The sequence below is a fragment of the Camelus bactrianus genome, chromosome 16 (assembly GCF_048773025.1).
Source record: "Camelus bactrianus isolate YW-2024 breed Bactrian camel chromosome 16, ASM4877302v1, whole genome shotgun sequence".
NCBI lineage: Eukaryota > Metazoa > Chordata > Mammalia > Artiodactyla > Camelidae > Camelus > Camelus bactrianus.
In genome coordinates, this window is record NC_133554.1 from 7,228,613 (window position 1) to 7,239,210 (window position 10,598).

Below are 10,598 nucleotides of genomic sequence, written 5' to 3' on the forward strand. Positions count from 1 at the left end.
CACAACCACAAACGGATGCACACACAGGTCCACGCTGACAGAGGGTGCCATCCACACAGAGACCCCCCCATCCCATACCCTCAGAAACCCTGGCAGAGGACATGAGGGCCTCCCTCACAGACACATCTCCACAGGAGCGAGGGTTGGAGAAAATCATCCAATCAGGCCAACTGGTCTCAGGTTTTGGGAGACTGAATGAAGTGTATATAATTGGGATTTTTTTGGGGGGGGGGCGGGTGTTTAAAGAAAATAATATAAAATTAGGCACAAAAAGTGATGTTTAGAATGAAACGAGATCAAAACAACTTACAAATTGAAAAAGCTGACAGATGCCACAAAGGTCACAAAGTCCAGAAAAGTAACTTACTGGTATTAATTAATTGCCGGCATACCTCTGAAATACTCTCTACAGACTGGCTACTGGCTCTCTGTATTTCAAATCTCGTTTCTCCTCTACCATCCACACACTTAGAGTGACAAGAGCCACTGGATGCATTCATCTCACATGTGCCCTCTGGCTTTGCACCTTCATGGCACAAAGCCTAGTGACGGTCACAGGAGTTTTCTGGAAGCTATTGCCACACCAGGATGGCTGGGTAACTTAACTATATGTGGAAGTAACTGGAAACCACAGTAACCATATTACCATTAACATATCCCCAGATGCCCACAGGCACTCCAACATCAGGGGGAAAGAGGGGAAGTCAGAGTGAAAGGAGACAGTGGTCTTCACCATTTGCAGTTAAAAATATGTTATTTTTGCAAATTTTACAGAAGCGTATGGCCATGTGAGTACGTTGCTAGGATCCTCACAGAGGCCTGCGGAAGTGAGGGGTCCTGAAGTGTGAATTTCATTAGCTTCACGGTGAATTCACCTCCGAAATTGTAATTTATGATCCCACATCTCAAATGGACCCTCAACATGCCTAGAAATTCTATTCTGTCCTAGAAGGTTTGTTTTCCTTCTCTCCAAAATGAACATTTCACACCTTCTTTCTCCTCAGACCACCTGGAAACTCTCTCCCCTCCAGCAATGAGCTTGGTTCATTCTTCTTAAAGAAAATGGGAGCAACCAGAGGGAAACTGCCTCATTCTTCCCACACCCTAACTAACCCACAGTCTCTGTCTTCCCCATCTCCCAGTGGGTGAGGAGTCTTCCCTACCACCTGAGGCCAATTTCTGCACCTGGTACTGAGGTCTACCCTCCCCCACCTCTTGGTTATTCCCACCAGCATCAAGCTCGCTGTAGCAACCTTATCTCTTTCTTGTGCTCCTGGCTGCTCCCTCCTTGGCTTTTCTGTTACTTCTCTGATAACTTGACACGCCTTTGGTAAGTCTTCCTCCTCAACTTGACCTCTAAGTGTTGGGATGCTCCAGGCCTCTTCTTTTCTCTCTCCACACTCTTTCCCTAGGTGCTCCAGTCTCATTGCATTTAAGCCACCCATCTCCATGTTTACCCTCCAGCTCTGATCCCCCAACTCGTATATCCCTGGCCTACCTGTAGCCTCCACTTGGATGTCTGAGTGGGTTTCAACTAACCGGGCTTAATGTATAATGCTTGATTTCTCTCCCCAGATCTTTTCCTTCCCCCTCCCCTTGTGTTTCCCATCTCAGTAAAAGGCACCACCATCCACTCAGCTATTTAAGCCAAAAACCCAGAAGTAACCCATTTACTTTCTCTCTCCAAGGCCACCACTTCAGTACTAGCCACGATCTTGTCTTACCTCCCTGCTTCCATTCTCTACATAGCAGCCAAAGTGATCTTTTAAAACATAAATCAGTGAATATAATTTTCCTGATTAAAACCCACCACTTGCTTCCCATTGCACTTAGACTAAAATCCAAACTCCTTCCACAGCCTCTAAGGCTCTGTGATTGGGCTCTGCCTGCCTCTCCGTTCTGATCTCTGCCACACTCCAAATTGTTGGTCCTGGGTATCCTGGCGCTCTCTCTCTAAGCTCTCACCACCAAGACCTGTTCCTGCCTTAGAGCCTTTGCACTTGTTCTTCTTTTTGTCTGCACTCATGAGCTGTGCTTGGCTCAATATCATCTCCTCACAGAGTCTGTCTCTGACTACCCAGAGTAAAGTAGCCCTTCATTCTCAAGTCATTGCCATGTTTGGTTGCCCCTTGCCCCCACCCTTATAATCATCTTATATTACTTTCTGCTTTCTTAGTTATTTTCTGTCTCCCCTCCCCCCACTATAATGTAAGTGTCAGGAGAGCCCAGACCCAATGTACCCTCAATACCTAACAACGCTTGGTGCACAGGAGGCCTTCCATAAACAGCGGCTTAGTGATTCAGTATAGTGGCTGCGCACACAGACATACAGATGCCCAGATGGCTGTATAGAATCCTTCTAGGGGGCCACTGTCACGGCTTAGGTTTGAGAAGAGAGCATTCCCAGTCGCTGACACAATCCAGAGACGAGGAAAAAGGACCCCGAGCCTAGCCCAGATGAAGCAGACAGGCTGGAAGAGGCAGGAGGCAGGAACCAGAGACAGAGACACAGACCCAGGGCGGGTTCCAGACAGAGGCACGGAGACAGACAAGACCCAGACCCAGCTTTAGCGAACCAGAGACGCGGGCCCACAGCAGCCTGGGCAGCAGCTAGAGAGACTGTGCCGGGAGGAGGGGCGCCGAGGGAGGCCGAGCGCGCCGGAAGACCGCGGAAAACCAGCGGCGCGAGCCTGGGAGCCCGGGCTGCCCCGCCCCTGCTCACAAGTGGCCGCGGCAGCTGGCGGGAGCCCGGCCGCCCGCCGGCACGACGCGTGCGGGATCAAAGCAGCCTGGAAGGGGCGAGCGGAGAGGTGGCAGGAATCTGGAGGTGTGAGCGAGCTTCCCAGGGGATGGCCCGAGCGTGGGAGCGAAGAAGGCCGGGAGGCGACAGAGACCTGAAGAGACGATCCCAGAGGCCAATACGTAAACCTGGTGAGAGACGCAGAGGCTGGAGAGACCTGGAGCCTGAGATGCCGAGACCACCAAAGACCCAGAGACCCAGCGCTGAAGTTGCTGTACGTCCTGAAAAGAACGTGAAAGATAACAGAGATAGAGACGCCGAGAGGAAAGCGGAGACGCAGAAAGACGGCGAGACAAACAAGGCCAAGACTGTGGATATAGAATGCGCGCTTCAGAAAACAGGAAATAAGAGAGAGCGAGAGAGGAAGAGAAAGGAAAAAAGAGCAAGGGCCTCAGAGCTTGCGGGGCGGGAGGACCGCGCCCCTCCCCCGCGGAGGGCTGAGAGGACTCCCGGGGCAGGGATCCGAGCTCCTGGTCCTTTCTCAGGATCACGCCTGCGGAGGTGCGGGCAGGGGGGGGCGGAAGGAGGGGTGTGGACAGCGGAACCACAGGCTGGGAGGATGGGAGTGTGAGGACGTTCGGAATTCAGGTTTCGATCCGGAGACTAAAACTCTGCGATGGAGTTAAAAAAAAAAGTATTATTATTAATGTTTGGTAGAAATCATAAACAAAGATGCTTCTCAGATACATCAGAAAAGATATTTTTGGGTAAAGGAAAAACAGGTATTAGTACTGCATTGGCCGGGAATCGAACCCGGGCCTCCCGCGTGGCAGGCGAGAATTCTACCACTGAACCACCAATGCAACCGGTAGGGGCTTCTCCTTAGCTCTACCTCAGTATGGAAGGAATTGAGGCCCGTACCCAGGCACACGTTACAGACCAGAGACTCCGCAAAGGAATGGCTCCAATAGACGTGGGTGGAGCGCCAGGCCATCCTTCCTCCCGCCCGGATCCGGTCACCCGGCCATAAAGTCGCCCCATATGGCCAGGGGCGGCCCCACACCCGGGTGCGAACTGCCCAGGGCCCCAAGCCTCGCGTGCAGGTGAGAAAAACTCAGCCCGAGCCCAGGTTCCCAAGGACGGGGGCAGTGGGGGCTTCTGCGGCCACACATCTGTGCTCCCATTTGGCTCAGGTACGGGAGGTGGGATATGCTAGGCTCACTGATTCCAAATGGGAGTGCCCTCCCCAAAGTCTATGTTTCTCTGGCTCGGACTTTGTCAAGGCAGGCTCCGTGAAAAAAAAAAAAAAAAAAAAAGCAAGCTCTGGACAGGCACTGAGAGGGCTTGGTGGATCCCCATCCGTCTGTGACTTCGCAGCTATCTTCTTGCTCGGTCTGCAACCCTGTCTTTCTGTGTCCTTGTCCCTGGCATTCTTGCTGTCCCATTAAATCTCTGATTTTGTCTTCTCAGGCACTTTGTCCTGAAGTCTCCAAGTGTTCACGCATCATTCTTCAGAGTCTCAGGCTTTTGGTTTGAGGTGGGTGTTGATCCCTTTTTTGTTCCCTTTAAGAAAACTGCCTGTTTTTTGCTCCCCTATAGGCAGGAGGGGTCCCCAGCAGCAAGCTATGCGAATACACTTGTGTCAGGTGTCCTGGCAGCCATGTGCCTGACTCTCCAATAATTAGTTTTGAATTAGATACTTCTAGGTGGAAAAATCTCTCCACCTCCTACCCGTACTTCAAGGCCTTGCTTCCCCTTCCCTGAGGCTTCCTTCGCCTCAGTCCAGCCATCTCTCAGGATGACCCTTTCCCTCAGCACCTATTTCACTGTGCTTCTAAAATAGCTAGTTGATAACACATCTTTCCCACTAGATCCTGCAGGGACAAGTTAGGCCTCCAGTGCTTATCTGAGTATGAAAATCACAGCCTAGACCAGTGCCCAGTACACACAATTGGACATGTAGATGTTGGGGGAATCGAATGTGGCTGACTTAGATCGAAAAAAGCTTCTCTCCCACCTCCAGACAAAGTCCCAGTTGAATTAGGTGGATCCAGCTGGCACACTCAGGTGGCATGCTATCCCAAGTAGGAGGTGAATTTTGGGGAAAGGTGTATAGGATCCAGCGTGGTGGCTTAGGGGTGCTAACTTTTATTTCAGGATTAGTGGAGATACAATGACCTCCCAAGAAAACTGAGACAGTGAATGGGGGAAACTCTGAATTTCACTCCTGTGTTCTATCCCCAAACTACTCAAACTCCCTCTCCCACTAATAACCTCCTCCCCTCAGCTGGGTCCCGCCTCTTTATACAGCCTTATGGTCCTTAAACCAGCCGGTGCTGCACTGGCCCCTCATTTCCCACACTCCCAGGCCAGTTCCACTCCTTCCCCTCCTTCTTGTGCTCCTCCCCTTTCCGGGCGCCTCGTGCCCTGGGTCGAGCGGGCGGGATCGGATGCCGAAGGGGCGGGTCCGGGTTCTACCCCCTGCCCGCTACCACCACTCTGGGGTCTGCGAGATATAAGGCGCAAGGCAAGCAGGGACTCGGTCCACATCAGGGTCCGGAGGAGCGATGGTCACCCGGGATCGAGCAGAGAATAGGGATGGCCCCAAGGTGAGAGGCGGGAGGGGAGGGAGCAGAGGTCCCTGGGCCGGTCAGAGGACCGTGTCCCTGAGACCGAGGGTCAGGGAAGTGGCTGGAGATACTGGGCTGGAAAGGGGAAAGGATCATGGGGAACCCGAGGAGCCAGGAACTGGAGAGGAAGCTGCAAACTATGGAGAAGGGGTCAGTGTCAGAGCCGGAACTGGCTGAGCGGCCGACGCAGAGGTCTCGGGTATGGGTAATGGCAGTTGACACACTGCAGCCTGGAGGGCATGGGAGGGGGTCAGAGTTTGAGTAAAGTAAGCAAGAGGAGCACAGAGCTAAGGGAGGACAGCTGGGGGAAAAAAAAAAAAGCGGAGAGGATAGGCACTTGCTCCACGCCTGCTGTGAGCCGGAGCTGGCACAAGGCAAAATAAGAGAAGGTCCGAGAACTGGTGGAAGATTTTAGAACCAACGGAGAATGGTGACCGCACTGACGGGTTAGAGGTAGAAGAGGAGGCGCGGTCGCGGGGTATCTCCCTTCCTACACTCAGGGCCGCCAGCTCTGCCCGGCATCTTGCGGCCCACGTGTTTGGGCGCAAAGAGGGCCCCCAAAGTTCTCCACTGAGTCAGAGAAAGACTGCACGAGTAGGAGACGTAGAGAGAAAAGAGGAGGAGAAGGAGAGACATAGAGAGGGGAGACAGAAGGACCAGACAGAATACAGAAGACCCAGGAGAGAGAGGAGGCGAGCAACAGAAATTGACCCTAGAGGGGGAGTGGACAGAGTTCGAATGGGCCCGGCCCTAGACTCTCTGGGATCTTAGGGAAGGGGAGGAGGCCGGACTATCCCAGCGGCCGGATCCTGACGGCCCCCGTGCTGAGTTTCGGTGGGGTCGGCCCGCTCTTCCTTTCCTGCTGGTCGCAGATGCTGAAGCCGCTTGTGGAGAAGCGGCGCCGGGACCGCATCAACCGCAGCCTGGAAGAGCTGAGGCTGCTGCTGCTGGAGCGGACCCGGGACCAGGTCAGTTCTTCTGCCATCACTGGACCCCCAAGCATCCTGTCCTCGCGTCTCAGGGCTTCCCACTTGGGTGGGGACATATGCTGCTTTGGCGACCCTGGCCCCAAGGCATCCTGACCCTTGGAATCCCATCCCAGACCCCATCTCGTTCTCAGAACGCAATCTTCATCGCCACCCTTCGGGTCTGTAAGTTTCATACCCGGCTCTGTAAATTTCCCTCCCAGGGTCAGTCAATTTGGGGCCATAAATTCCCTCTCCTTCTCCCCCACAGTCCCCAAGACAGCCAGCAGGGTGGTTAATTTCATTTCCCAGGTTTGCTGTTCGAATCCCCTCCTCATACTGTGGGTTGGTTTCATTCCCTTGGGTTGGACAGTTTCGTCTCAGGCTGGGCCAGGACTATTCTTGGTCATCTCCACTCCGCATTCATTCGGTAGCGCACTCTGTGGTCCGCACACAAACGCGTTCCGGGGGCACCCCCAGCTCCTGCATCCCCCCTCCCTTCTTCCCCCTGCCACTTTCCCCCTCTCTCCCCACCCCTTTCTGTCTCTGCGCCCTCCCCTCCCGTCTGTAGAACCTCCGGAACCCGAAGCTGGAGAAAGCAGAGATACTGGAGTTCGCCGTGGGCTACTTGAGGGAGCGAAGCCGGGTGGAGCCCCCGGGTACAGCGCGGGGGTGGGGCAGCGGAGGGAGGGAGGGGGGATTCACCAGGGCCCGGGCAGGGGTAGATGGGGCAGACACTGCGGTGGACGGTGGGCTTGGGGAATGGCAGGCTGTGCTCCGAGGCGAGGTTAATAATAACACCCACGCGTGTCTGTCTGTCTCCCTCATTTTCTCCCTCTGTCTGTCCACCTGGCTTCCTGTCTCTGTGCGCCTGTCCGGCCTTGGTATCTCTGCGCCCTGCCCCTTCCCTCACCCTGGCTGGGACCCCTGCCCTGCCTGCGGGTCCTTCCGCCGGCCGCACCCGCTGCTGCGGCTCCAGGGGTTCCCCGGTCCCCAGCCCAGGACGCCGAGGCGCTCGCCAGCTGCTACCTGTCCGGCTTCCGCGAGTGCCTGCTTCGCCTGGCGGCCTTCGCGCACGACGCTAGCCCAGCGGCCCGCGCCCAGCTCTTCTCCGCGCTGCACGGCTACCTGCGCCCCAAGCTGCCCCGGCCGGAACCGGTAGATCCGAGGCCCCAAGCGCCGCGCCCACCGCTGGACCCCGCCGCCCCGGCGCCTGGCCCTGCGCTGCACCAGCGCCCCCCAGTGCACCAGGGCCCCCCTAGCCCGCGCTGCGCATGGTCCCCGTCCCCCTGCTCCCCCCGCGCCGGGGATTCCGGCGCACCGGCCCCTCTCACTGGACTACTGCCGCCGTCTCACAGACAAGACGGGGCGCCCAAGGCCCCGCCGCTCCCGCCGCCCGCTTTCTGGAGACCTTGGCCCTGAGCTTTGGGGGCGGATGGGGGTAGGGGCTGGGGGAGGGAGGTAGAGACTCCAGCCCGAGGGCAGCAGAGGGACCCGGGCGTCGGGGTGAGGAGGTGTTGGGGAGGGCGGCGGGGCGCGCGGGCGCAGCGCGCGGGTGAGATGTGGTCTATATTAGAGTATCTATATAAATATATATTTCCCTGGTTCCTGTCCCTTCTCCCTGCCCACCTTGTGTCTAGGATTGTACCCTCTGCTCCCGGCCCAGCCCCAGTCCCTTCCCGAGTCCCTAGTGCATGGAATAAAGTGGTTATTAAATCCCGGTGTGTCCCCGAGCCAGGGGCCTGCCTTTATCTCGGCGTCCACGCCCACTTTCCCTCACCTTCTGTCTTCCGCCCCCCAGTCCTGCTCTCCTTCGCCCAAGCTCCGGGGCAGACAGGTAAGTAAAGAAGAGAGCAGAGCGGAGGCTGAGGTCGGGACTGCAACTAGATGGAAAACAGATAGGGTAGGGGGAGAATGGATGGGAACCTTTGAGAAAAAGCCAGATAAAGAGGAAAGGATAAAAGAAAAGGAAATAAAACCGACTCTGGTGGGATTCGAACCCACAACCTTTGAATCGCTCTTTCGTCACTAGAAGTCCAATGCGCTATCCATTGCGCCACAGAGCCACCTGGTGGGCAGTGGCGTCTGACGGCTTACGGGTACTAGAATGGGAAAGGGGCGGGGGGAGGGGAGGGATGAAAGGGAATTGGGCGGGGCGTGACAGGCGCGCGTGGTTTGGACTTCAGAGGCCTGCCTGGGAGAGGTAGCGTGTGCAAAGCTCGAGAACCAGGTGGGAGTGCGGGCATGCAAGGGTGGAAGAAACAGGGAGAGAGCAACTGAATATGAATGAGCGAGCGAGTACAGAGCTCCGGCTGCCCGCTTGGGGGATGCTTCCAGTCCAGGCTCACCCCACTCCCAGATGTGGCCCCACCCATCAAAATAAACTTGTTTTGTTTGCAAATTTCTGAGTGTCTGTTTCCTCTGGTCTATATGTTTTACCATCCGCTGCTCCGCGGTCGGAGGAATTTCAATGGCTCCCAAAGACCAACCAATTTAATACAACCATCTATAGCACCACTTCTGTCTTCTAGTCTCTTAGGAGGACTGCCTGGAGAAGACTGTTCCACGCAGGTAGCGTGGCCGAGCGGTCTAAGGCGCTGGATTTAGGCTCCAGTCTCTTCGGAGGCGTGGGTTCGAATCCCACCGCTGCCAGACCACAGTTTTTCTTGTTGTCAATGAACCCTCATCAAAGCCCGTTTGGGGACATCGCTCCATTTTATGAGAACTACTGGTAGCAGTCTCACCGTCTTCTCTCTCTGGTATTCTAGACAAAGCCTAGATCTGCATCTCAGCCCCAAACCAAGACCTGATGGAAACTGGCAAAGTAACCTCGTATCTTCATAACTGATCTTGACTTTAACATGTCCTCAAATAACATTCTTATCTGTCAAAATGAGTGCCACTTGCTATGTATTTAGTACTGTATGTTCTCTTGACAGTGTGCTAGAGGCTCGAATTATCTAGTATGAAAAATTCAAAAGATTCCTCGGAACATGGGAATATTATATACAAAACTAACGAATAATACAATAGAACACATTGGTATTGAATAAAGGGAAAAAAGCGTAAGGTTCCACCGAGATTTGAACTCGGATCGCTGGATTCAGAGTCCAGAGTGCTAACCATTACACCATGGAACCCACCTCCTAGTAACATCTTCTGAGAGTGTATATATTACTGAATTTCTTCTGCGCGTTTTTCTCTACTTTTCCACCCAGAAGACGAAACAAAATAAAAGTAGTTGCCAGATAGGGTGTATACCGCTATTGACCACCTGAAATATTAATTTAAATGTGCTGTAAGTATAAAATATACATCTTAATAGATGATTTAGTAGAAAAAGATTGTTAAAATTTCATTAATTAAAAATATTGATTGATAAAATAAGATTTAGGATATATTGGGTTAAATAAAATATTACTAAAATTAATTTCACTTGTTGCTTTGTACTCTCTTTAACGTGGCTACTAGAAAATTAAAATTCGCATGTATGGCTTGCGTATGTTTAAATCATCTCTGCTTTCCCTATGCTGTCATTCATTCTACCTGTGAATAAAACCCTGACGCCCGTAATATTACTGCCTTTTAAAGCCAAGTAACAATATTTGTCTTACTCTTCCTCTGTTTTGTTCAAAAGAATACAAATATTAATGTATTCAAAAGCACAGACTTGTAATGTACCGGTGGAGGGGAAGAAAAAAAAGAACACGATTCGCCCGAACAGGGACTTGAACCCTGGACCCTCAGATTAAAAGTCTGATGCTCTACCGACTGAGCTATCCGGGCTCCTGTTTAAAGGGCCTTCTACTGTCCATAAGAGTTTCACAGTTCCTCTTGATCCAGACTTACAGAACAAAGTAAGTATTGTATTCATGGGCTCAGAGAACCCCAAAAGGCACCTGGAGGAAGCCGGTAAAACCAGTGGCCGGTGACTACGCCTTCTCGGACTCCCCCGGGGTATAGCACAGGTTAGGACTCTGCGGCTTGAGCTTGGCAGAGGCTGGGAGGGTGCAGTGTTGGGACTGGCCTCTAGGGGCCGCTGCGGCCGCGAGCTTTCCTTGAGGAGAGGTTTCTTTCCAGTCTGGATGACCCAGATCCCAGGCACCCGAGGCACCCAGGCTCCTGCCCATCGCCCCAAGGCCAAGGGCAGGCTCGGATCGGCAAGAATGCCTCATGGGGCCTTCATACGCTGTGCGCCTGGAGTCCATCTCGGTCTCCTGACTGGTCCTAGTCCAAGGTGGAGATTGAGACCAGGCGTGCTAA

The 10,598-nt window shown here is 53.7% G+C and overlaps 1 protein-coding gene and 5 non-coding genes across 9 annotated transcripts; 2 read left to right on the forward strand and 4 right to left on the reverse strand.

The window, feature by feature from the left end:
- The first annotated feature begins 2,278 nt into the window (after positions 1-2,278).
- On the forward strand, positions 2,279-8,736 carry HES7 (hes family bHLH transcription factor 7). Of its 4 annotated transcripts, none has more exons than XM_074342244.1 (5): positions 2,279-3,301; positions 4,211-4,277; positions 6,243-6,338; positions 6,907-6,994; positions 7,315-8,736. In XM_074342244.1, the coding sequence occupies exons 1-5, from the start codon at positions 2,850-2,852 to the stop codon at positions 7,755-7,757; spliced, it is 1,146 nt and encodes a 381-aa protein (XP_074198345.1). In that variant the 5' UTR covers positions 2,279-2,849; the 3' UTR covers positions 7,758-8,736. The 4 variants fall into 4 exon arrangements, with proteins under 4 accessions (XP_074198345.1, XP_074198346.1, XP_074198348.1 ...); XM_074342245.1 differs by having other exon boundaries at positions 3,159-3,843; XM_074342247.1 differs by lacking the exons at positions 2,279-3,301; positions 4,211-4,277 and adding an exon at positions 4,285-5,349.
- Positions 3,533-3,603, reverse strand: TRNAG-GCC (transfer RNA glycine (anticodon GCC)). The gene has a single exon. It is a non-coding gene; the product is annotated as a tRNA-Gly (tRNA).
- TRNAR-UCU (transfer RNA arginine (anticodon UCU)) lies at positions 8,315-8,401 on the reverse strand. The gene is given in 2 exon segments: positions 8,315-8,350; positions 8,365-8,401. It is a non-coding gene; the product is annotated as a tRNA-Arg (tRNA).
- A 169-nt stretch (positions 8,737-8,905) lies between the features above and the next one.
- Positions 8,906-8,987, forward strand: TRNAL-UAG (transfer RNA leucine (anticodon UAG)). Its single transcript has one exon. It is a non-coding gene; the product is annotated as a tRNA-Leu (tRNA).
- Positions 8,988-9,403: 416 nt separating this feature from the next.
- Positions 9,404-9,475, reverse strand: TRNAQ-CUG (transfer RNA glutamine (anticodon CUG)). The gene has a single exon. It is a non-coding gene; the product is annotated as a tRNA-Gln (tRNA).
- Positions 9,476-10,048: 573 nt separating this feature from the next.
- Positions 10,049-10,121, reverse strand: TRNAK-UUU (transfer RNA lysine (anticodon UUU)). Its single transcript has one exon. It is a non-coding gene; the product is annotated as a tRNA-Lys (tRNA).
- Between the last annotated feature and the right edge of the window lie 477 nt (positions 10,122-10,598).